The sequence below is a fragment of the Echiichthys vipera genome, assembly GCF_963691815.1.
Source record: "Echiichthys vipera genome assembly, chromosome: 9".
Taxonomy (NCBI): Eukaryota; Metazoa; Chordata; class Actinopteri; order Perciformes; family Trachinidae; genus Echiichthys; species Echiichthys vipera.
Genome location: NC_139834.1, coordinates 23,393,383 through 23,420,024, shown reverse-complemented (window position 1 = coordinate 23,420,024; position 26,642 = coordinate 23,393,383). Strand labels below are relative to the sequence as shown.

Below are 26,642 nucleotides of genomic sequence, written 5' to 3'. Positions count from 1 at the left end.
TGCCCTTTACAAACCCTTTATCGCGAGAAACCTGGCCGAACGTCAAAGTAAGTTTAAAGTGGCAACACTTGAAACTGAAAAACAAAACGTGACAACTCTTACCGTGATTAACATATCGTTTCAACCCTCACATTCACCCGAACTGCCTTTAACGTTGACACATTCTGGGTTCTTTATTGCGTTTTAAAACAAACACCACAACTTTCCGAATGCTATTTCAGCCATGTGTGCTGTCACCTTTTAGTCTTTATTATCATATCCATCTGTCTCTTTCACTCTATTTAACTCTAGCTTAAAGAACTTTATTCAATCAGATGAAGACCCCAGATGGGTTTGTTCTGAATCGTCCATCTGATGTTAATGGCCTCCAGAGAAGCAAATGATCCTCGACAGTTATTTTACTTTATAATTGTATTATAATCTAGAATGACTGGGGGAAGGGTTGGGGGTGTTAGGACTTAAACGCTCCTACTTTATCCTCTGTGTGTCTTCTGCTTCTCCTCCTCCTGTTCCGTCCTCCCACACATATTCGCTCTTCCTTTTTCTCACCCCTCCATCCTTTTCTCCCTCTCACCAGCTCCTGTCTTCTTTCATATATTGGCCTTTTCTCCTTCTCTTCATCCCCCATCCTTTCCCCCTTTGTGTCCTCTGTCACCTCCTTCTGCTCCTCTCACCTCTCTCCTTGCATTCCCTCCCTCCTCTCCTACTATCCTCTACCCTTCTCTTCCCTTCATCTTAACCTCCTCCTCGCACTCTACCTCTCTCCTTTTCCCGACTCCCCTCTCACTCACCTCCCTCTTCACCCACTCCCCTTCTCCTTCTTCTTAAGCATTTGACCATCAATCCTGCCCCCCCCCCCCCCCCCAAAAAAAAAAGGCTTCCACCTTCACCTCCTCCTCATACCTCCCTCCTCCTCCTCTTCTGCTCGGCATGACGTGGGACCAGATCAAGGAACTGTGTTGCCGGGAGTAACAGGGATTGAGAGCGACGCGTTGGAATGCAACTCCAGCCGAGCCCCTGAGAACAGGAGGAGAAGGAGAAGGAAGAAAAGGAGGAGGAGGAGAAGGAGGAGGAGGAGATTGAGAGCAAGTATTTCCACTTTATTCGTGTGAAGTGTTTCTCCCAAATTCTCTCTCTTATTCTCTTTTTCTTGTTCTATTCACCTCTTTTTGTTTTGTCTGTCTGTGCATCTCTGTCTTGTCTGTAGACATTTTGGGCTGCGTCTCTTTTGTCTGTCCTCCCGTGAAAATGACCGTTATTCTCCCTCCTGGCTGGTTCACCTGTCTCTCTCCTCGTCTTTATTTACGTGCTTATACAACTTGATTTGGCTTTTCTTTTCTTCTTTTCTTTTACTATCTCTACTTTCTTGTGTGACTTTGGGGCTTCTGTTTATCGGCTGTCAGTCAGGCTGTACATCCAGCCGTCTGTTTGTCTGGCTGCTCGCAGTGTAAATGCCAGTGAAAGAGACAGAGGGAGAGAGAGGGCAAACACATGGAGATGCAGATAGATACACACTCTAACACACACACAGTCACACATTCCCTTGCTCCACCGCTCTCTCTCCCTCTCTCTCTCTCTCTCTCTCTCTCTCTGTCTCTCTCTCTCTCTCTCTCTCTCTCTCCCCCCCCCCCCCTCTCTCACTCTCTCCCTACTTCATCAGCAGAATGAAAGTGCTTTCTGGCGGTATTTGAATGAGACAGAAAAGAGCCTTATTCAGCCCCTCTGCGCGGCTTTTATTAACACTGCGCGTCACTGAGGCGACATAAGCCTCCCCTCCCTCACACCCACTGTCTGTCTACACACACACACACACACACACACACACACACACAAAGCACAGGGAGGTCTCCTGTTCAGGTATGATGATGGCCCCCCTCCTTACTTTTTTCCCCCTCTCCCTTTTCTCTCATCCCTCTTTTTCGATGGCTCCTCCTCGCTCAGGGGCTTTTGTTACACACCCCCGCCAACCCCCTCTCCCTTTCCATCGCACCTCCCTCCCTTCCTCCCCTCAATCTCTCTCCCTCTCTCCCTCGCTCTGTCTGTTTGCCTCTGCCGCTGAATGGAAATACGCACAGATGCGTAAAGGGGCCATCACTCCACATATCCACCGGTGGCAGCGGCAGCATCACCGAGCCCCTTCTCTTTTGGACAAAAGGACCGAGCAGGAGACAAACTACTATTCTGGACAATTGTTCAGCCCTTGTGCAGAAGCGACCAGAAGCCCAAGCACAAAGCCTGGAGCCCACCTGTTTGAAGCTGGACCCTGTTTGCTCGGATCATCCCGGCGGAGCCCAGGAGCTCCAGCAGGAAACACGCCGGGGGAGGAGAGGGGTACAGATGCGTAGGAGGACCCGCGGTGTCCCGGCTCGGATGCATGGATGCTCGCGTCTTCATTTATTTATTTATTTTATCACGAGAACACTGCAGTTCGTCTGAGGCGATCCAGAAATAGAAGCAGCCCGTCTAGAGGTTGTGTGAAGAAGCGCCCGATGAGGTTTATTTGCGGTAGTTATTAGGTTTTCTGCGAATTTTCTGTGATTTTTTTCGCGTCTCTCTCGTGCTTCGCCTCTATTTTGAGTTTCCAGCTTTAATGCCACTTAGTCTGCCAGAGTCGTACTAATTAGCGTCTTGATTGACAGCTCGGTAATTGGATTTATTTCATATCCGCTCCTTGAAGTTGTGAAGCCTCTTAAGGCGCGACAGGAATGGTCTCTCAGACTTTATTTCTGTAGAAAACAATAATAACATGCCTCCTCTAGACTCGTAGGTATTTTTTCAGGGGGGGGGGGGGGGGGTTCTAGTTTTAATGCGGCCACTTGCCAAACACTCAATCCTTTTTCCAAGTCATGCCTGGAGCTTATGGGGCCCAAGAATGCAGGGCAGAGCAGGATATGTGTTTCAGAGAGGGATTATTTTATATTTCACAAATATGTTTTTTGCACTTAGCCAAAACCTTCACTGTGGCCCCTTTTACTCTCTAGTCTCTAATCTAGTTACTTTTTTCAGTTTCGTGATTCAGGAATAGCCCGTGTCAGAATGAGACAGTCCTCTGCAAAAATGTGAGCCAAACAAGTTGTTCTGTGAAACGTGAAATCCTTTTCATTTTTTGCAAATTGGTTTGATAAAAATGTGTTAATCCGGTGGAGTTGAGGTGCAGCATGTGGTTCATATCCAAGAGGATAACAGGTGCCACAGAGCTCATTGGTGGAAGAGTTGACCCCTCCTCTATAAGAGCTAATTATTTTAGAGGAAGGCTTGTTTAGTAGTAAATCCTAACCTTTGGATTTACAAAAGACCTTATTTCCTTTTTAAATCTTCGTAGCACATATGTGATCTTTTATCAGGAAAAGAAAAGTTATTATTGCGTCAAGACATTCAAACACTTTCATTCTGATCAACCTCAATTATGTATATTTTTAAGTCACAACGACAAACTTCACACAGCGTTTAGAATTTGTGCTGTGAATATGTGGAGAGTATGTTTCAAAATAGACAAAACTGGACCCAAATCAATTTGTAGGTTATATACAGTAGATTTGAACTGTTTCTAATACTTACAGATACCTGTTGCCGAGAAGGAAGAATACATCTCCAAAAATATATTTCAAATGAACATGTATTACATTTTTGTACATAGCTGTTTTTTCTTGTAACTCCCCTGTATGAGTGTTTCTGTTTCTTTATTTTCAAGGTTTAGGCATCCATGAGAGGAACAGGTAGATTACAACACCTGTTCTACTGTGCTTACAAAATGTGCTATGTGTGCCCTTGGAAAATATATATATATACATATAAAATATATGTGGTGTAAATATATCAAAAAGGACAGACCTGTGCTGTAACCCAATATCCAAAAAGAGACTTTCTGTGGCTGCACCATCTAAAATATGGCAGTGTTTGAAGTCATAATTACAAATTCAAATTCTTAGAGAAAAAAAAATCTGAGCCAAGAGCTGCGCAGTTGGATATCCAGCTGGAGACCACACTGCAAGGAAGCAAGTGGATGACACACCTGTTGCCACACTTCAACACCGGGCGGCATCACTTATCCTTGATGAGGCTTCACATGCCCTTCCTCTGACTCACATATTATCTGTCTTATAGTCCATTGACCAGTCCTTGGCCCAGTATGTCATATTCCTAGTAAACAGGGACCAGCTCTATGTATTTTTCACTGAGTGTCGATGTCCTTTGCCTGCTGTTTTCCCATTTTGCAGATTTGCAGGTTCCAGGGGGGTTTAATGGATGTGTCTTTCCGTTTTTCTCTGTGTGCTTTTATCCTTGCTCTTAAAACCCAATCTTCCCAATGCACAGTGCGCTGTATGGCTTTTTATTCCTATCTGACTCTACTGATGGTTCATATAGGGATGGAAGCCATGCACTGCGCTGGGAGCACAGCACAATGAACCGTGGACTCAACCAACTGTCACCTTGGCACACACACACACACACACACACACACGCACGCACACACGCACACACACACACACACACACACACACACACACAAGCACACACACACGCACACACGCACACACACACACACACATAAACACACTCACTCAAAACTATATGTATAAGCACACTCAAGAGCCAGAAGGCAATAAATGCATCCACACATCCAGGAGACCGTGAAGCGAAAACCTGTCACAGAAATATGGATGCACACGCACCGCACACATAAACATGCATTCATTTATGCGTATGCATGCAGTATGCCTATATTCGGTGCATGCTTTACACATACACACACTCAGGTCAGGAATGGTCCCCTGGTCCCATCAGCCCCGTACTGCAGCGAGTGAGTCTGAAGCTGTCTGACTGTATCAGCTGACAGACGGCTCTCTGAAGTGAAACACACACATCTGCTACAGAATCCCAGCATGATCGATACGGATCACACCAGAGCAGAATGAACACTAAATTGAACTGAAATGAACCAAATTGATTCGGACTGAAGAGGCAGTACTCAGTAACAGGGGAATCGTACAGACTCCTCGCAAAATAACAAGATGGAGAATTCATTCAGTCACGGTCTTTTACCCGCTTAATTCTTATTCAGAGTCCCAGTGGGACGAAGAGAATATCCCAGCATGCACTGGGTGAAAGGCAGTGAAACTCCCAGGAAATGGCTGACGCACAGAGAACCGACTGCAGCCACACTCTCACGTCTGCCAGTGAGTGAAGAGTCTGAGGTTCTCCTGACATAGCTGTGAGTAACATTGTGATGCTCCAGTACAAGAAACAGAAACAAGTGAAGCACTGAACTTTTACCTACTAAACATTTACTTCTAATCAAAAAGAAAAGAAATAGATGAAGACATAAATCTGTCACATCTGCTTCAGATTACCTGAAAAGGTTTAGGTGGAAAATCAAAAGTAACTCCTGTGACAGCCTGTGACTATTTTCAGCCCTGTCTTTTGGGGATTTTTTCGAATAATGGTCGCTCTGTAAACACCGTAGAATCCATTCACCATCGTACTAAAATGAAACATCCCCAAGAATCCATAAAATATATTCTTTTCTCATTTGTCTGACAATTGCTTTATTTCGGCACAATCTCATAGGCACACAGACTCTATGTGGGGAAACATAGAAGCCTACAAGAGAAAGTGACACAAATCACAGATGTATAATATATCAGACGATTACATCAGTATTGAAGTCCCCATAAATTATATTCTACCACTTTTGTCGTAGGACTGTGGCTCAAATTCTGAGCTATATATAAATGACGTCACTGGTGGTTTTGCAAAGTTTTTTGTTAAGAGTTTTTTTATTACACAGTCCATAACATCATTTTCTGGTGTGGCCCTTTAAGGCCAGCTGTGTTTAATATTGTGGATCTAGAGACTGGATTTTTCTACTGTTGAACTCATCATGTCTCTGCCTCTGGCTAAATGCTTCAAATCTAAAAATAAACAGACCCTATTGTTGCCAGACAGTCGTATAGCCACCCAGCACGAGTGTCTTTTTTTTATGAAACCCCATCAGTAGTTATTAATGTGTCACTGCAAACACTGTCAAAGCTCAAAGTTACACAACACCGGGAGTATGAGGAGCTGGAACAGAGACTGGGACCGTAACTGTACACAGTCTATAACTGGAACTGAGCCTCAAAGGTGAGTTTATTTATATAGCACCTTTCAATAACAAAGTGATTCAAAGTGCTTTACAGAAAACATTATAAGCATTGGGAATAAACACATATAAAATGTCATTCAGATAAAAATAATTATAAAATATAAAAACAAGCAAATGAAAACAAATGTAACAAATAAAACAAAGAATAGCAAAGGAATAGAAGTTACAGTGCAGTAGACGCAATGAATACATTGTTTTTATAGCACAACACCGCCTCTCGGTGTCCATAATGTGGTATTACATTAGTTTTTAAATAAAGCTGCCCATCAGTAAATATAGTTGTATGAATACACGTTTGTCTTGTAAAGGCTATTCCCACGGGTATGATTGAGTTAATAAAATGTCACCTAAGTTTTCAAAATGTTAATGTTCAGACACCTTCTCTAAAGCTTGATGGGATTGATATAATGGATAGAAAATGTACAAACAAGCATATAATGAAAGTATTACAGACACAAAATAAGGAAACAACGTTTCTTTGGAATTGTTTAGTCGGCTTATGCCTCTTTCAATTCTGTATTTCAAACAAAATCGGAGAGATTCACTTCAAGATCTTGAGATGAGCCTGAAACAATTTCACATTTATTTTGTTTTTGCCCATTTTCATCTGATTTTTGGAGGGACATGGAAAACTGTATCTAAAACAAAACTACAACAATACATATCAATTAGAGCCAAAGATATTATTTCAAAATTTGAACATGATGACAAATCAGTTTGCTTCATAATAAACCTCATGATTCTTATAGGAAAATTCCACTTCCACAAGAAAGTCCCTTCCTAACTTTAATGTCTTCATGGAAGAGTTTAATGTTTATATAAAAACCTTGTGACTGATGCTCAACAAGAAAAGTGAACGCACACTATTATACTTGATCTCATTTTCCTTTACCCCAGAATAAGAAGTGCCTTATCTACAGTATATATTTATTTTGCCATGTATTTTTATTTTATTTATATATTTTTGTATATTATTCCTTAATGCCGTCCCTTTATCTGTCGATGCCTGTTTCTATGAACACACTGATTTGCTGTACGTTTCAATAATGGAATTTTAAAAAAGGAATCAAAGCTAAAAAGAAATAAATAAACTAATAAATGTTTGTCAGTCAAAGATTAATGGAGATTATGGGCAGTATAAGGCATGTACCTGTTGTGCCGTATTCAGCACCCCTGCCGTGAAATGCACCCCCTGGCATTATAGGTGATATTCTGGATCAGAAGGCTGTTGTTTCCACCTATAGGAGTAGTTTATATATATATATATATATATATATATATATATATATAAATAGATAGATAGATATGGTCAGAACATTGTTTACTTACAGTCTTTAAACTATTTTAAAGAGTGTAAAATCCCAAACTTGGATAATAGCGAACACAAAACAACCTCTTTTTGTATGTCCTGTGGAAATATACTGCAGCCATAATTACAAAATGAATGAAATGGATCTTTTGAGCAAGTTGAATGTATTTGACTTAATGTTTCCTAAATATAATCCCAGCTTTTTTTTTGCAATTAATAGGTTTAAAAGTGTTACCTGTATATAAGCTACTCCTATAGGTGGAAACAACAGCCTTCTGATCCAGAATATCACCTATAATGCGAGGGGGTGCATTTCACGGCAGGGGTGCTGAATACGGCACAACACCCATAGACATATAAAGAGTAGACGCCTCATCGAACGCTGGGCCTATTGGCGATGACGAGCGGTGGAGCCGCCATCTTGGCCCGGTCGACCGCTCCACTCAGTGTAAGGACAGGACACGGTTCAGCGTATTTTAATATTCACAGTGGGATTAACAGTAATATAATATTCTGATATATGATATATGTGATGTATGATAGGTGTTTTGCAAACACTATAAATATAAACACAACAATAGAAATCATTTATAGAGTATTAATAGGCTATATTTCATACATGAATACATAAATCTCTCTCACACATTCATTTGTAAAGTGAATAAATCATTCCAATAAAGCTGTTTGAATTGAACTGAACCACAAGAACATGTCAAACCATATTTACACATGTACAAAGTTGATCATGAGAGGTTTACGTGAGCTAAAACCCCTGAAAGAGGACTGTTTTGCAGAGCTTCTTTCTCGTGCTCCCTTTCTGCAGGTCAAGAGAAGTGAGTTTGGCAATGTGGTGCAGCCTAATCTTAAGAAACACAGACACAACCAGTGACAACAAATTGGAATGGTGGTTGTCGATGCCAAACTGTGTCTCCTCAATGTGTTCCCCAAGCAGAAAAACATCCTCCGTTCCAATCTCCTCCCGGACGACGTGCGTGACGGTCGACACCTTTGGAGCTTGCTTTGTTAAAGCTTGGCGTATCACCCTCTCTGCAGCTCTCAGCACCTTATAATAATAATAATAACAATAATATAATAGTATGTAGCACTTTACACAGTACTTGAAGACACTTTACAGAACAGAGAAAATAAGAATGAAGAACAACTTTAATATACAAAAAGATTAAAAGGAACAATGAGAAGTTTGTATTTGGTTATAAAAGAGTCTCATATTAATGTGGATGAATCTACATTACCCACACTTATTAATAGCTCCATTTTTGATAAATCTATGTTTTTTTCTTTATCGTTGTTTTGTATTATTATTAGTGGTTGGCTCACCCAACATTTCCTAGTTTCGGTTTGCTGTCCGGCGAGTCATGGGATTAACACCGCCGAATCGCCATTTATGGTTGGAAATACGATCGTCTCCAAACCTACAACTTTCATTGTTGATTTCAAAACATTCTTGGCATACATGTACTTCCCTTTCCCAAACTCCTCGTTGTCCCTTTAAAGAAAAAAACAAGTTAATAAAATCAAACCTTCACTGTGCCTTGTGATGGAATCACTAGGCCGCCGTTGTTTTTAAGGGTTAGAAGGTGGTAGTTCTCATCAAATGATGATGGTACAGCCTCTCTGACCAAGCTCGCCCGGCACACATCACAGGTCAGCTTTCGCAGAATCTGCCGGACTACAAATCCTGCTATGTAGACCAAGGCGTTTTCCACCAAACCGAGTTGGAAGGTAATTGTGGTCACGCACAACGGCCGGAATGTTGGCGAATGGAGATGGGTGCTCTTCAGTAGTTTCAGCGGAGGACATCTCTACAGCTGACAGGGATACAGTGTTATCTTGGGCTGCCACATTGCCGGTCTCACCAGGTGAGACACACCACACCGAACCATCAGACGGCGGAAGATGGCCTGGAACTGGCATGCAGATGGATTGTTGTTCCAGCCGCCTTGTATGGAAAACAGGGACACAATACATACATTCGTCACAATTTTAACATAAAGATATATTAATTACGGTAAGTATATTTTCTGAATTCATTGTAATTAAAAGAACGTCAACCCTACCTGATGCTCTGATGGAATTAAATAGGAGCTCCAAGTGATCCTGGCTGAACCTGTAGGTTAGCACATACTTCTGAGCTTGGAGCAGTTCAGGAATCATCAGCATCAACGTGTCGATATTGATGACAAATCCGATGACAGACAAGTACCTGAAAAAGAAAAAAGTTTTCAAAGCAGTAAAGTGAATTTTCCATCACATCCATCATCAGTAATGTATTCTTTTAGGACACTTACTGTGCGTTCACACCAAAAGCTTCCAAAGCGTCAAAAACGCTTGAGGCTGGGCGTCAGACAAGACAGCTCCCAAAACGGCAAATATTTTCAGCTGCTTTGGCCGCTTGTCATGTGACTGACGTCAAAGTTCGATCGCGCTGGTCATTGGGGAGCCGAAATAGAATAGAAGAAAAAGAGTGCACATGAGTGCAACATATCTATATTTAGCCTGGTCTTCTTGGCATTTTTTCTCCAGCATATCCAGCATCATCTGGTTCAGGCCAGGCTTGTCATCCACTGAACGCAGCCACCTGAAAAAAATTGATACGTAGCTTTTTATTTATTTTTGACGTGTTTGCATCAGTAATTTCCAAAAATTAAATCGGACAACATTAAGACTACCTTTGTAATGTATGATGATGTGGGAGGGGAAAATGTTTAGTCTCCCTGAGGTATTTGTATGCCTTTGGACCATGCAGATGGAGCGTGAGCGCAAACTCTCTGTAGTCCTTTGTGTACTCATGATGACCCTGTTTTGCCATGAAGTCTATCTGAAGATCTGAAATGTTATGAGCAAAAAATTTAAAAGTTCCCTACAAATAAGGAGTTTAATTAAGAGTATAAAAATAACATGTACATGAATTTCAAAGTGCTAATTTTGTCTTACCCGAGTAGAATTCAAGCCTATCTTTGAGCTCTTCATTAATGAGGTTCTTGTCCCTCAAATCCCCCAAAAGACTCTTCACTGTGGTCTTTGCCCTCTTTTCTCTGGCCATGGCATTCTTCTTCTCTCGCTCCAAACTTTCCACTCTTGCTAACGCTTCATTAAGTTTGGTCTTAAGAGCGGTAGGAGAAGCACGCAAGGCATAGCCATGATCCTAGGAGAACATGGTTTGAGTGATGTTTCACTTCACACACATCACTTTGACACCACTAGTGTCAAAAGCACTGACAGTACCGTGTGTGTGTGCCAGGAATGCATGTTCAACATGTCTGTGTGTGTACATGGGTTTATTTGTGAGTGTGTTTAATATGAGTGGCAGCAAACAAGTGAGATTTTAATATGTCCAGGACCATTATAGTATGATGTTTAAAGTAGAAATACTCACATCATTAGGCTGAGGTTGTGGGTGTGAGGTTGCAGTTTCTGGGGCGTCCTGAAAGGCCACGGACAGGTTCTCTTCAGCTCTTCTGGAGGTAGACGTGGTCCTGCCCTTTGCTGGCTAAATGAAGAAGCATAATACTTGAAAAGAATATACAGGGATAAGTATCTCACCCTGCCCTGTGATTGATAATAGAATATTTACATTTATGAATGCTAATAGCCTTATGATGATACACCTACTATTTGGAGGTGAACTGGGAAGCTGAAGACAGATGGAATAACACCATCTCTGAGTCGGACAATTTGACCTGTCCTATCAAAATCGCCCTGCTTAAAATGTTCACAGCAAAGCACAGATGAATCACTTGCAGTGAATCCTTCCCTCCTCAAAGCCACTTCCCACTTCTTCCTCACAGCTTTCTCTTTGGGAAACCTTCAAAATGAAAACAGGAGATTCTGTAGAGTCTACACAAAACATTTTACAAAAGAGGTAAAGCTTATTTTCTTCCTTCAAATCTCTTACAACCTTTCTTCAACAACACTCCTATTTTGATGCATATCTGTCGATAATGAACCAAAGCTGCTTAAATTGTGAATAAGCTTGTTTGCATTGCAAACTATTCCCATCAGATGTTCTGTTGTCTGCATTTTCAAAGCAACACTACGTAGTATTTCGGCCTTAAAATAATGTTTCTAAACTCATTGAAGTGGTACTAGCTGAGCAGCAGCTCAAGCTAGATGAAATATACAGAGTTAAAGCAGAAGGATCTTCTGTGAGATCCAGAAAGCAATGGCTGGACGAAGAGGAGCAAGGCTGGAAAAGTCACACAGTAGAGCGAGCTGCATTAAACATAAACATAAAGTACCTGTTTTCCCGATCATCAAGATTTATACCACCACAACGAACCCTCAGTCTACACCAGTAATATTGGTTTGATTTCTACAACAGCATTCTTGTGTCAGTTGTGATCTCAGTCAGTTAGTTCATAGCCGGGGAAACACGGGGACCGTAGACATAAATACAGCCTACAGTAATATTCCATTCACTAAATACAACCAATAGTAATGTTCAATCTTACTTGTGAAAAGTAATCCCCCGAGTCCTGCTCTCGATTGTCCGCCGATTAGAGCAGGAATACGCTGCACAGTGCTCTGGCATCTTGTTCCTTCTGCTGCTAAACTCAGAGGCTCAACGAGTCACTAAAGAACTGATCTGGGAGTAGGACCGGTCCAAGATGGCGGCCGCATTTCTCGCGGCCCAACGTTCGATGCGGCATCTACTCTTTATATGTCTATGACAACACCGGCATGGACACAGAAAAGAAGGCGTCGAAGAAGAAGGAGCGGATGTGACGTCAGAGTCCTGCCTCCAAAACAACCGGAGTGCTTCTTGTGTTATGAAAGCTGCGGAGGGAAATGTTGGATAACTGATGTCCTCCTGCCTTTACTCAACACCATGTGGAGAGCAGAAGGACTGACGGCGGTCTAGTGTTGCCATAAGATATTACATTTAAAGAAAACTATTTTATCACTGTAGTTTTTAATATAAAAGTTTGAGCAAAGACAGCATGGCCAAGCGGAGAGGGTGTGCGGAGACAGAGGCCGGTACAAAGAAAGTGAAGCAGGCGCTGACTGCAAAGAGCAGCGGAGCCACAGCGAGAGCGAAGAAGGAAGGCGCAGGTAGGAAAAGTCAGGACTGATGCACGGCTGAACACTCCCACCTGTCCCTGCACAGGACTTGTGAAGTTTGCATCCAAAAATGAATGGGGAGAAACACATTTAGCTCGCTAACTAGTGTGTATGTGTGTGAGAAAAACTCTCCTAAAGCCAGGAGGGACAGTGGGTCTGTGTAACTCCGAGCTTTTGTGTACAATATCATTTTTATTGGAGAAAAAATACACATTTATCCTGATAAATTCATCCTGTTCAATGTGATTGTATGGTTATTAATCATAGCCGATGAGATTTGAGATTGTAATCCCATTTAATTTAATTTTATTTATAGTGCCAAATCATAACAAAAGTTATCTCAGGACACTTCACAGACTAGGTATAGACCACTCTATGACTTATTTATGATTTACATAGACCCAACATAGACTAACATCGGCTATAATAAACCATGTCAATATCAGTATTGATATGGGATATTTAGGTGTGTATAAAAAAACACAAATGTGGGGGTAAAACAGATGTTTAATGCAATAGATATATAGATAAATACAATTGTTACCTCATCTGTTATACATGAGAGATGCACCTATCCAGTTTTTCTGATACTGATACCTGGGCCGAGGGTATCGGCCAATTCCCTGATACTGATCCGATACTATAATTGGAATAATCAATTGAATAAATGAAGCGTATACCTGTCCATGTGAGTAAAGTCATCAGGCCAGACACAGACATTTAGCCTTGTTAAAAAAAAATGTAACAAATTAACACGGATGTAAGTGTACTTCATATTATTTATTTACAAATAACAAAGTGTACACTAGCAGCAAAAATAAAGAAAATAACACTTCCATGTAAAGTCCACTGCAAACAGATATTTTAAAATGTAATATAAAACCCTAACCAGTGTTGGAAACATAGAATTGAAGTGTCTTAATTGCTGTGCATGATATTAAAAAAGAAATGCTGATTGGATGCATGAGACAAAAAAAACCTTCACACACGTAAAACAAAAACTGCACTAACTATTTTTGTTGCAGTTTGTTTGGAATCATCCATCAGGACAATATTGTGTGAATTAAAAACATGACATAGGCATATCATTACAATATGATCCTACTGAAAGTTAATAGACACTATTGTGTATTTGTAAAGATTTCACCATTCTTATCACAACTTCAAAATGTGTTATTTTTCGTTATAGTGCTGTCAAAATTCTCTTCAAGGAGGTCTGCAATAGTTATAAACACGTTCTCAGTGACAGCTGTTTTTATTGTTGCCCCCGAAAAGACACGTCTGAAGCACCCAGAGTGCAGGTGCATGTACGGGTGATATGGATGGTTACTGGAGTGGATCTGTTGGCCCAGATACACATCTGTGCCCCACTTCATCAAAACATAAAAAACATGTTTTTGTAATTGTGGGACCAGTGGACCATTTCTGCCCTGAGTAATGTCGTGTAAAGCATACACCGTACATGTGTAAGACTTTTGCATGTATACGCATAAATTATTATTTTGTGAGGATCTTAATCCAGCTGGTCTGTCTGCCTCTAATTATATTGTTTTGCCTTTTAGTTCAAGTTCAAGTATTTCCGTATCTGTCTCTCTGCTTTTGTCACAGTTTTAAATCAGTTGCTGTACTTTATTCAGAAAGCACACAGTACATGCAGCCAGCAGCATTATCTCAAATGTTCTCTGTAGAGTTTTTAAACAGCCGCATCATTGATACCAAGCTGTTTGAACAAAGACAATTTGTAGTTTGTGTCCCATGCCTTTTTTATGCCTTTCATGTTTTATGACAAGTGAGTCATAAAGTGCGACCATAATTCCCATAATCCTTTCAGCCTTCTGCTGTGAGGAGGACCCCTACCAACACAATTGTAATGTTTGTTTGATTTATTCTATTTATTAGTGTTTACTCTTCTTTAGCTTTTTGTTTTGTAAAACACAATCTTAACCAGAAACTGAGCTTTAGTTCCATTTCCTATGTACAAAACACACTTAGCCATGTTACTGATTTTTAAACAAATGTCTTTTGTCCTTTTTAAATGTTATCAGGTGGCTCCACATGTAAAATGCAGTGCGGAGGCGGATAGAGGCAAAATAGTTGATGACAGTGATCTGTTTGTTTAAGATGATTATACTTCTGTGGTTGAGATCCACTGATGCAAAACATTTAAACCGCTTTGAATCACAAATATGAGCAAATATGGTTGCTTTTGTCACACTTCTTGCCAGAGAATGAATTCTAGTTAATTGGAAAAGCCCTTATGTGCCAACACATAAACGCTGGCCTGAGGAAGAGCTCGCACATTTGAAGCTGGAGAAATTAAGATACACCTCTCAAGGCTGTACTAAGAAAGTACTGTAGAAATTCTGCAATGTGTGGCAGACATGTATGGATTATTTCAATGAGAAATTATCCTGAACAAGATAACAGTAACCCTGATGCTTACCCCCCTTTCCCCCATTGTAGTAATGTGTTTTGTTGTTGTTGTTTTTTCTTTTGTTTGTCTTTTTTTCTCTTGTTTCCTCTCATTTATCTGTTTATTGTTCTTTCTGTTGGTCTATTGTTGTATATGTACGTTATAATTGCTGTTGAATTGAAAATAATTATGTTTTTAATATAATATAAATCCCAAATATGTTATACAAGAAAAAAAAAGACTGGAAACCAAACTGCTCTGTCTTAATCATGACTCAAACCTTGTAGCTTAACATCATAAGTGTCTTACCCTTTTATGTTTTGTAATAAAGTATTTGTCTCTTGATGTCTTAGCTTAAATCACTGATTGATTTGAAGTAGATTTATTTTATTTTATTATCTTTGAGCTAAAATGCTATGTACAGCACTTTGGTCATTACGACCAGTGTTTAAATGTGCTCTAGACATAAACTTTACTTACTTACTGTTTCTTTCTGTCTGTCCTTCCAGGTAATGGCGTCACAGAGGAAGAGGCGAAGCTGAAGAGGAAAGTCAAACCCAAACCACGTTCCTCTACTAAACGAGCAGCAGGGAGCACCTCTTCCACCACATCTACACCTGCCACTGCTGTCAAAACCAGCAAATACTTCCAGTCACCAGTGAAAGAGGAGGAGACTGACAGTGAAGAAGACTTTGACATGGTGACCTCAGCAGCACCTGCGGTTACAGTGAACGCCAAGAAAACCGAGAAAGAAGAAGAAGAAGAGGAGGAGGACAGTGAGGAAGACGAGGATGATTGGGAGGAAGTGGAAGGTAAGTGAGGGATCCGCAGAAAACAATGTTAGCTTGCAGTGTGTGATAATACATTTCCAATTATTTTTGACTTAGAAAGTTGGAAAATATTACTTTCTCAATGGTTATAGCACGTTGGGCTGTAAGTTGGAAACAGAAGTGACAAGAGAATGTGGGTCTATGTTGATCAGAGCTTTCTGAGCCGCTGGGTCCAGTTGAACCACCAGAACCCGTCCTGCCCTCTGAGCCGGTCCAGATAGAGATTGAGACTCCAGAAGTGAGGAAAAAGTAAGTGGACGTTCGTGTAAAAACAGTTACATACAGTTTTGTTTTTAAACTGTGATTTGTTTTAGTTTGAGAAGCATAAGAATTCTGTTTATGATCGAATTGTATTTCAGTAAAATCCATCTCATCTTAAATACAGTTCCATGTAACGTTAGCAAAACTCTTAAGTCAAGAAAAGGAAATGTTCTTCAGTCACTCTTAGGTATTTTATATAATTTACTTAGTCAGGCTCTTAAGAGACCTCTCTATTGTGTGAGCACTGAAAGAATGTTTTTCATTCTTTTTCTTACCATTTAGTTGTGATGTTTTCAAGAGCACCTTAGGGCTCCGTGGACTTACTCTGTGTGTGAAAGTGATTATTTTAGTTTTCTTCTTAAGTCCTGAATTGGTCTATTTCAAACCTGCGGACACACTGCATCTTTGTGGAATATTTAGGAAAGCCATTGCAAATTTTCAACAAACTTAAAGTGCATGCACGTCCAACAGCCAATGGGTGCTATATCTATTTTAGATTTGTATGTGTGTAAACACAAGAACTATCTATACGATTGACACTAATAATCAGAATTTCTCATTGGCCAGGCAAAAGAGGCAAGCGGAGTTTGAGACGTATCTGAGGCGGATGATGAACCGATACAAGAAGGACGTGCTGATAGACACACACAAGGTGAAAACGCACACATTGTACCTGCATATTCCTCTTATAGTTGTCTGTTACTCCTGTGTCTGATTTTGAAGTCACCACAGTGGGATTTGGGCCATTGCAAACCTCTGATTGGTCTCCCAGGTCCACCTGATGTGCCTGATAGCTAGTGGGATGTTCCGCAGCCGTCTTTGTTGTGAACCGGATCTCCTGGCCATCACTCTGTCGCTGCTGCCCACCCACTTCAGCATGGTCGCCAAGGAACGCATCGACCAAAACTACCTCTCTGGACTGCTCAAATGGTGTGTGCTTGTGAAATATGACGGGTACTTTTTTATGTCAGAATGTTCAAAACGGCATGATTTAGAGTCCAGAGTCATCATCATCATCTACTTATCAGTTACCTCTGTATCTTCTTTTTCCATTTTCTCTTCCTTACAGGTTTAGAGCAACGTTTACCCTCAACCTAAGTCTTCCCAGCGAGGAACGTCCGGACCCCCGGGCTCTGCTGGAAAGGCGGCTGGGCAGCCTGTCGGCCAGAAACCACCAGGAGATGACTCATGTTGGTATTTTGGCACAAAACTAGTTGAATTAATCAAGTGAAATTCAACCTTTGATTGAAGATACAAACGTAGAATAAACTGGATATATACTTGTGTGTCCTGTGTCTCCTGCAGCTGTTCCTGTTGGTTCTGAGGTCTCTGCAGCTCTTCTGTCGATTGGTTCTGTCTTTGCAGCCGATTCCTCTCAAACCCCCGTCAGCAAAGGTGCGTCAATCTGTTGCTGAGCCTGTAGATTTGAAGGGTACAGATGTAATCACAGCAGCAACACTTGGCCAATGGCTTCAGAATCAGAATCAGAATCAGGTTTATTGCTAGGTATGTTGGACATACAGAGAATTTGACTCCGGCTAATGCTTTGCTCACAGTTTCCAAACATTTAACAGGACAAACCTAAACATAACAATAACAATAACATTTACATAACAATAACATAATAATAACAGAACAATAATTTAAGATAAAAAATAGAGGTAATATTAAAAACAAGAAAATATGAGAAATTTAAAATAGAAAGATAAAATAAGTGTGTACGGTAAAGTGACCAGGCTGTTATAAATATCTTTGTTATATATCATTTCATTGTACAGAGAATTCTGCGATATTAGTATAATGACAGACAGCTAAAACTCAAGATTAACAAAACCTATTTAACACGACTGATATGTTGCTCTGTCATAATAATAATCTCTCAATTTTAAAATCTATATTACGAAATTATTGATCCATGGAAACAGACGCTCTCCAAAGCTGAAACAGGTTAACCTGAAAAAGATCAACTAAGTGTAATTCATAAATGAAATTACTAAAATGTATCTAGTCAGAATTATTGTGTACATTTTAGATCAACATCGTTGCAGTCATTAGATCGACAACAGATTATAGATTATTTAGATGATTCTTTGCTGACTAGTTTTCATGCAGTTTCACAATTGCTTAATTAACTGTAATTTCTATTCTTTTAAATGAATTGAGCTATAATCTATCTACATACCTCCTGATACACTGGGCCTGGGAATCAATGGTCTACACTTTTCAGAAGTTTAACTTTTGCATAGTATGTTTCTAAGAGTCAGTTAGCAAAGCTCATCAGTGGAAGGAAAAAATACATGCATACAATACAATGTATACAAGCTATAACCTCTGCGTATGTACGTTAATCACACACTGATTACACAATATTAGCTGGTATTTGGTGTTCTGCTGTTATACACATAATCTGAACATCTTTTCCCTTTTTCAGGGCAAAGGGGTTAGAACATCTACCGGAGGAAAGAGCCAGCAAACCTCCAAGACCACCTCCCCTGAGCAGAAGGTCTCTCCTGGCACTAAGAGACCAGCTGGAGGAGGGGGGATCAAGGGAGGCCGAGGAGGAAAGAAAGCAAAGATGAAAGAAATAAAGGACGAGTGTAAGGGGGAAAAGGAGCTGATTATAACATCAGGGGGGCAGAGGCCCAAGAACGCAAAACGCCGCAGCATCGCCTCGAAAGTCAGCTACAAGGAAGAAAGCGAAAGTGATGGGGAAGAGGAGGAGGAGGGGCTTAGCGATGAGGAGGAATTTCAGGCGACCAGTGAGGAAGACAGTGAGGATTCAGAGGGAGAGGCTAAATCCAAAAAGGGGAAGAAGGGAAAAGGAAAGATCAAAGCCAAATGGACCAAAAGCAAGAACACTGAGGCTGCAAAGGGAAGGAGTGGTGGAGGGACAAAACAGGTAAAAGACGAAGAGGGCAAAGAGTTGGAAAAAGAAGAGGAAGTCGACGAAGAAGAAGGAACGACGAGCAACAGTACAAAGCGCAGGAGTGGGAAAAAGAAGGAGGGGCCCGGAGCAGACGAGTGGTTGGAGGTGTATCTGGAGAAAACGTCATCCTGGGTTTGCGTAGATGTGGAGCATGGCGTTGAGATGCCTCACCTCTGTTCCCAGAACGCAACGGCGCCGGTGACGTATGTAGTGTCAGTAGATGGGGGCAGCTTTGTGAAGGACCTAGGAAGGAAATACGACCCCACCTGGTTGACATCGTCCAGGAAGAGGCGAGTTGATGAAGAGTGGTGGGAGGAAACGCTCGAGCCATTCTTGGGACCCGAGGACGACAGGGACATAAAAGAGGACAAGGAGGTGAAAGAGACAGACATGTAGCTATTCAGACAGACAGATCCAATTATTTATTTTATACTCACTGATATTTTCTCTGTGTTTTCCTCCGTGTTTGCCACCCAGCTCCAGAACAAGCTGCTGAACAGACCCCTCCCGATCTCAATAGCGGAGTATAAGAACCACCCGCTGTACGCTTTAAAGAGACACATGCTGAAATATGAAGCTATCTACCCTTCAACAGCCACTGTACTGGGATACTGCAGGGGAGAGCCAGTGTACTCAAGGTCAGTAGCAATAGTCAGCAATGCAATGCAGTTTATTTTAATGTGAAGGACACAGCAGATGTATGGTCTGCAGCACTCAGGATGGGACATTGCTGCATCGGTGTCCATGCAAGCATTGTAAAGTTTAATTTCAGTACAAATTTCACGTGTCCGCTACGTATTTACGAGGTATTTTCACACGTGTGGTCATCACTCAGTGGTTGATGTACCATTTGAACTAGAATGAAAAAGACCAAGAAGAAATAAGGCCAAGGCCTCCATAAAATCCAGGAATAAATGACACTGCTGTCAGCTGAAGTGGCACTCATGATGACCTGCTCTTCTGAATTAATTGTGGCCGTCAGCATCAGCATCCACATGGTGGTGCTATTTGAGTAGTTAGACTGCCATGTGCTAGAAGAGTGATCTTCGTGCAGTAAATTACATCTGCTGTTGTGAGGCACTGAAAATGTTTCATTATTCTGATCCTGTTTAAATTGTCTTTGTCTTTAGGGATTGTGTACACACCCTCCACTCCAAAGACACTTGGCTGAAAGAGGCACGGACTGTCAGACTAGCAGAGGAGCCATTTAAGGTTAGGGAGAATATTTTTCTCAAATCTGTTCTTCTTGATTGTTTCTCTTGTTTTTTTCCCTCCATGGTTTTGTTTCTCTGTTATTTCTGTTCCTCTCTTACTCCGTCCCAGTCTTGCCAAATCAGTTCAGCAGGCTTTATTTGCATGATTTGTGACAAACGTTACCAAATAAGAGGAACAACTTCAGGAACAGTTGACCTCAAATAGAAAACTAAGTCAGAATCTGTTCATTTAAATGTTATTCAATACTCTACTGATATTCATACAACCACCAACCAACCACTATAGATTCCCTCCCAACATTGGAGTGGATGAGGTCTGGATTTGTAGCCAAACAATTCCATTGAGAACTCGAAAGAGCTTGGTTTTACCTTTACTGTGTTGCATATTATTGTGTTTCAAAAGGAAAACATACTTCATCATACAAAAATCACTGTAGTTTTATACTGATCTTACTGAGATGAGCTGTATAGCAGGTGTTAGGGAAGAATTTATTGTGGTACCAGAAAAAAGACAAAAAGCCAGTCCTGTATGTCTAATGCTGAAAAAGTTGAATTACTTGACCAAGGAGAACAGAAGAGTTGTCAACACAAAGTAGTGCGTGAAGTGTTTTAGGCTCAAACAGCAAAGATCAGATTCTTATAGCAAGAGAATATGTGCTATCCTCTCCTTGGCTATAATGCATAAACACGACATTAAGGAAGTGACGTGAGTGTTATCATTTAAGTCTGCAGCTGTATCTAGCAGCCTGCTGAGTCAGATTGAAGGCGCCAAGGGAGTTTTCAGGTCAGCCCAAAAACCCAATATGCTAACGAGGAATGAACATTAAACCCAAACTGTCAAGGAAGAATGAAATATTACGTAACACAAGGGAACAGGTAGTAATGCCTCTGGATTTAAATGATTGAGACTTGTATATGATTAAACAAGAATGCAAAACCATCCAAACACGTCTGAAAAAGTTCATATGTGACTCTGTCAGTGACTGTTTTGTTTTATGACTGATGTTTTGCGACTTTTGCACATGTATTAAATCCCTTGGGTGGGAAATGATGCTATTAAAGAAATCTTAATTCGGACGCCCATTGGCTTAGTCGTGAGAGCAGCCAAGGGTTTGACTCCAACGCGCAGCCCTTTGCTGAATGTCGACCTCTCTCTCTCTCTCTCTCTCTCTCTCTCTCTCTCTCTCTCTCTCTCTCTCTCTCTCTCTCTCTCTCTCTCTCTCTCTCTCTCTCTCTCTCTCTCTCTCTCTCTCTCTCTCTCTCTCTCTCTCTCTCTCTCTCTCTCTCTCTCTCTCTCTCTCTCTCTCTCTCTCTCTCTCTCTCTCTCTCTCTCTCTCTCTGTGGTGACACTGTATACATATCAGTTGTTCAGCCTCAGGATTCAAATCGCTGTATTTGGTTGCTTTATGATTGAACTGAGTAGATAATGAGACATGTATATAACTCACTTTCAGATGGTGAAGGGCTTCTCCAATCGTTCCCGTAAAGCCAGGATGGCTACTGAGCAGACGGATAAGAATGACCTGGCACTGTTTGGAGAATGGCAGACTGAAGACTACCAGCCGCCTCTAGCTGTGGATGGAAAGGTATCCGCCTTTGTGGACTAGAATGATAACTGTGATAAAATAATCTCAATGCAAATATTAATTTTCAGCAGATAAAATGAAACATACATTTAATAAACAACCAATAATTCCAGAAGAAATCATGAAGTCAAATGTGTGTAGTATTGTTTACATGTTGTCTGTTCCCTTCAGGTTCCCCGTAACGAATACGGTAACGTCTACCTGTTTAAGCCCTGTATGTTACCAGTGGGCTGTGTTCACCTCAAGCTGCCCAACCTGCACCGGGTGGCCAAGAAACTGAACATGGACGCCGCCCCTGCAGTCACAGGCTTTGACTTCCACGGAGGCTACTCACACGCTGTGTAAGAAAACACTATGAAACCTCCGACTGGGACGGGATTGTAAAACACAAGGCAGTAGGGGAACATGATCAGTACAGGAGCATGTCAGGGATTTTAATCCCATCACAGTCTCAGGGTTCACAACTGCACTGCATTGGATCTGTATCCTTGTTTTGATTGTTATTGATATTATCAGTAGCTTTTATCTAATTTAATGTAAACAAAGAACATCATTATTTCATTATAAACATTCAAAGAAAATACTTGAATCATGATTTTTGACAAAATGTTAAGTGTTACTCTCAATGAGCAAGTTTTCATGTCATTTTGATTCACACATATCAGCACAGTTTCATCAGATCAGATTATTTTTTTCTCTTATTTATATTGCATGCTGAGGAAAGTTTCCACCTCCACCACTTTCATTCTTCCTCTTTGTTCTCTCAGACTACTCCAGATGGAGGATGGTATGATGTGAATACTTAAAATAATCAGTCTCCCCAAAGACTCACAGGACTACTGAAAAAGGAAAGAACAAAAATGCAGTTTATGAAACATGTTAAATGTTGAGTATAATCAATATCTTTTTGTGTGTGTGTTTCAGGACTGATGGTTACATAGTGTGTGAGGAGCATGAGGAGATTCTCAGAGCAGCCTGGGTGGAAGATCAACATCTTCAGAAACAGAAGGAGAGAGAGGTGTGTGTGTGCGTGTGCGTGTGCGTGTGCGTGTGTGTGTCCAATAGAGTAGAAGCTAATAACTTTCTATGCCCAAGCAGTTATGATGAATTTGCCATTAAGGTGAGAACTTAATGATTAAGTCCTCAAAGACAGACTCAACTTTTGGAGAAATGCAACCCAACGTCACACTGCAGTGGCTAATACAATCAGACCTGTCACAGTCTGTTTGAGGCAGTGTGAGAGTCCCTTACAGTCAGCAGTAAACATCCCGTCTCTTTCACTGACACAAGAGTTTTTAAAAAACTATGAGGGTAACAAAACAAAACACAAGAACAGCTGAGTATTTCCTGCAACAAGCTCCAGCTCAGTTCGTCAGTCTGAGGAAATGTTGAAATCACAACGATCTCTACTTGTGCCACATTATTGGGTTAAGGAACACAACAGAGTATCACACAAATGGGACATAAGTGATGCGGCAATTGGCTGGATCTACCTGAGTCTTTGTGAATTCAGCCTTTTTACCAGCTTACTTTCGCAAAACCAGTTATTTAAACCTGTTCTGCACCAAATCACCACATGACCTTTTCTTCTCTTCCACTCTACAGAAAAAAGAAAAGCGGGTGATCTCCAACTGGACTCTGCTGGTGAAGGGGCTCCTAATCAAAGAAAGACTTAAAGAGCGCTACGGAAAGAAGAACCAGGGACTGGGGAGCCTTGATCACGAAGAGGAGAAGGGCGGGCTTTCGTCAGATGAGGAGGCGGCCGAGGGTGGAAGTCCTTCAGATAAGACGGCGGCTGAGACTCTGGCCATGTCCTGGCCCCAGAACAGACAAGCAGAGGAGGACGGAGGGAGTATCAGCGGACTGAAGAAGAAGAAGACGACAACAAAACGAGAAAAGAGAGGACAAGAGAAACATTTGTTTCCCTTTGAGAAAGTTTGATGTAGGAGATCCAAAAGTACACTTGAATATAGTTAAATCAGGGTTGATGACGCTCTACTCTGAAGAACACGGCTCCTGATATTTGCTGTGGAAGAACCAAGAACCCACAGTGTTCACTGTGACGTTATAAGCAGGAGAGGAGTCTGTGGTAGCGACCTGATCTGCAGATCAATCTGTTTCTTCCAGTGGTGATAATACGTGCATTAAACCTGCTCTGTCTCCACCATCAAAGTGCATACTCCCATTAGCTCATGTACTGTATTGTGAGCTGTTTATATGGGAGAAATACAGTTCATGCCAAGATGCCAGAGGGGAAAATCCACACAAGGTGAATATTAAATTCAGCAAGTTGACACATGCTATCGTGCAAAAAAGTATTATCAGGTAGCCTTGAAGAGAACAAACTCAACATAAATGTAAGAACAGGGAAATGTCCTCACAGCATGATACACTCAGCTCTCTCAGTGTTCAGTGGGTGTGCTCGTGAACTGAATCATTACAGTGCTGATTTGAGAAAAAAAATGTAATTTACTGCTTAAGTTGATGGCAAATAAACATCCCATGTACCAACAACACTACAATTCAATACAGGCAAATGTGTTTATTTGCTTGTAGTGACTCCACTACCTGCTAGTTTCATGTCATCTAATTCCAGGTAAGCACGTTCACGAACCTTAAAAACATGTGACCATCAACTGTGCCACAGCAATTTTTAGCAGCTGAACTTCACACAATGTACATCATATCCTTATACCATAAAAACAGAAATGTGTACTGTTATTCAGTGAAAATCTAACTTGTCTCATTTTCAGGGAAAAAAAGTAATGTTTTTGTTGCTCTGCCCCTGTGAATTTATGAGTTGATGTCGCTGTTTTGGTGTTGTAGCTTCCACTTATCTGACAGAGATAGTCAGAAGCGCATGTGGACCATTTAAGCCTTCTCTTGAGCTTTAAACATGAAAATCACTAAAACTGCAGTTAAGAAGTTAAGTGATTTCTTGGCTCACATATTATCTGTCTTGATTTTCTCACAAATACTGTACTTCCTCTTTTTCTCTCTACTTTCTCTCTCCCTGTTAGGCTGCTACACCCCGGGGGTTCAGCAGTTCCTGCTGTCAGCCCTCACATTCAGCCTCTTACTCATCGCTTTCACACTTTTGTAACCGTTTCACATCTTGTGTTTATGTGTGTTTGTACACAGATATTGGCTGTATTTAAATAGTAAACAGTTTTTGTATGAGAAGTATTTTTCTAAGAAATGTTGAGATGCCAGTAAAAAGCAAAGCAAGCAAAATGAATATCGTAGTCTCTGTGATATAGATTTTGTTGTGTTTGCTTTTGTTAACACTGATTGTGCGATTATAAAAATGATCATGAGATTATTGCTGCATGAATTCTAGTTGATATACATTCACAAAACACTGTAAACTAAAGAATATTTTGACGTTATATATGTGTAGTAATGATTGAACTGGTATGAATGACATTCCGTGCTCATAAATACCAAACGTCAGCTGCATGATATGCTGATGTATCTTCCTCTTCAGCAATTCAAGACCAATTACCAATGCATTAACCCCCAACCCTCTGATTCTCTAAGCCGCTGCTGAGAAGTGCAGCAGAAGGTAATGCATTTATAAAGCTGACGTTCCTAATACCTTCAGAGAAAAAACACTGAGTGCAATGTTTCCATCCAGTTGCAGAGACGCAGCACTTGCAGTTTTAGTCCAATCTATGCCATGTACGAGCAAGGAAATGTACAAGAACAGTTTTGACCGGTACCTTTTTTGAGATAATTTCTAAACATCATATATAAATATATATGGATATTTGTTTAAGTTGCTATAGGAATTAAGTTGCTATAAGAAAGTTACATTAACATCTGAGTAATTAATGTAAGTGTAAAGCACGGTGCTATACATTAGAATGAATGTACATATACGTCATCAATATGTGGAATGATGGTGTTGTGATAGATTTGAATATCAATGGAGGTCATTTAATTTGATTGTTGACGATCTGTGTATAAATATGGAAACATTCCCTTAATTACACCATGCTGATGTGGCTGTAATGCTTGCCAGAACACACCTCAGGGTTTAACTGTGCCATGGGCTACCTGCTCCTGGCTAAACTAGCCAGAGGATGACTCTTCTATTACTTTAACAAATAATTAATCTCATACAGAGCTTAAACCCCAAAAGCACAGACTACAAGGAGCCTGAAACATATGCAGCAAATAAAATGTGTAAAAGGAATTTAGGTGTGCCATTTCATGAAGATAAATTAAAAATAACTAATAGGAAACATATAATTTTGCAACATCGAGACAATGATGAAACCATAGGGTGTGGGAAATATTGGGAAACAAGCCAACATTTTTCCATCGTTTTTTGGTCATGTAGATGTCTGCACACTTACAGTACACTGAGAAATAAGAATTAGGCTGTCATAAAGTCATTAAAAAAACATGAAATCCTGAAACTATCTTAAGACAAACCCTGGTTGTTGTAAACGGTGCTTCTTATTAAACAAACCTCTGAAAATCCTGTAATATATGAATGTTTGTTGCCCCATTCTTATACAACTGACGTATTCATGGGCAGCACTACGTTGAAACTGCTGCATGTCAAGGGAGAGGAATTTTTAAATTATTTTATTTATCAAATAGTATGAACAATTGAAAAAGGAACAAAAAACAAACAAAGTGACAGACAGTTCAAGCCATGACAAAGGCACACATCAAAACTATATAAGGACAAACATTAGGGCAAGTTAGAATGGCAGACAAGTTCACTGAATGTACTTTGAATAAAATTCAATAGCTGATAAACATTTTTGTTGGATTCCACATATATTTTTCAGTCAATTAAAAATAATGGGAATGAAGGGATTGCCTCTGACATTTTGACTTTATGTATATGGAATTTACCTAG

General features: G+C 40.6%; 2 protein-coding genes across 2 annotated transcripts; one reads left to right on the top strand and one right to left on the bottom strand.

Moving 5' to 3' along the window:
- Window positions 1–10,140: 10,140 nt before the first annotated feature.
- Window positions 10,141–12,006, bottom strand: LOC310951291 (THAP domain-containing protein 6-like; the record flags this gene model as incomplete). Its single annotated transcript, XM_083919441.1, has 5 exons — window positions 10,141–10,301; window positions 10,410–10,620; window positions 10,852–10,965; window positions 11,088–11,280; window positions 11,927–12,006. The coding sequence occupies 5 exons, from the start codon at window positions 12,004–12,006 to the stop codon at window positions 10,141–10,143; spliced, it is 759 nt and encodes a 252-aa protein (XP_083775567.1).
- A 409-nt stretch (window positions 12,007–12,415) lies between these two features.
- xpc (xeroderma pigmentosum, complementation group C) lies at window positions 12,416–24,147 on the top strand (the record flags this gene model as incomplete). The annotated part of the gene is made up of 14 exons (XM_083919294.1): window positions 12,416–12,527; window positions 15,459–15,761; window positions 15,932–16,028; window positions 16,608–16,692; window positions 16,813–16,970; window positions 17,110–17,230; window positions 17,346–17,435; window positions 18,472–19,341; window positions 19,444–19,604; window positions 20,097–20,178; window positions 21,635–21,766; window positions 21,938–22,107; window positions 22,691–22,784; window positions 23,372–24,147. The coding sequence occupies 14 exons, from the start codon at window positions 12,416–12,418 to the stop codon at window positions 23,705–23,707; spliced, it is 2,811 nt and encodes a 936-aa protein (XP_083775420.1). The 3' UTR covers window positions 23,708–24,147.
- Window positions 24,148–26,642: the final 2,495 nt, after the last annotated feature.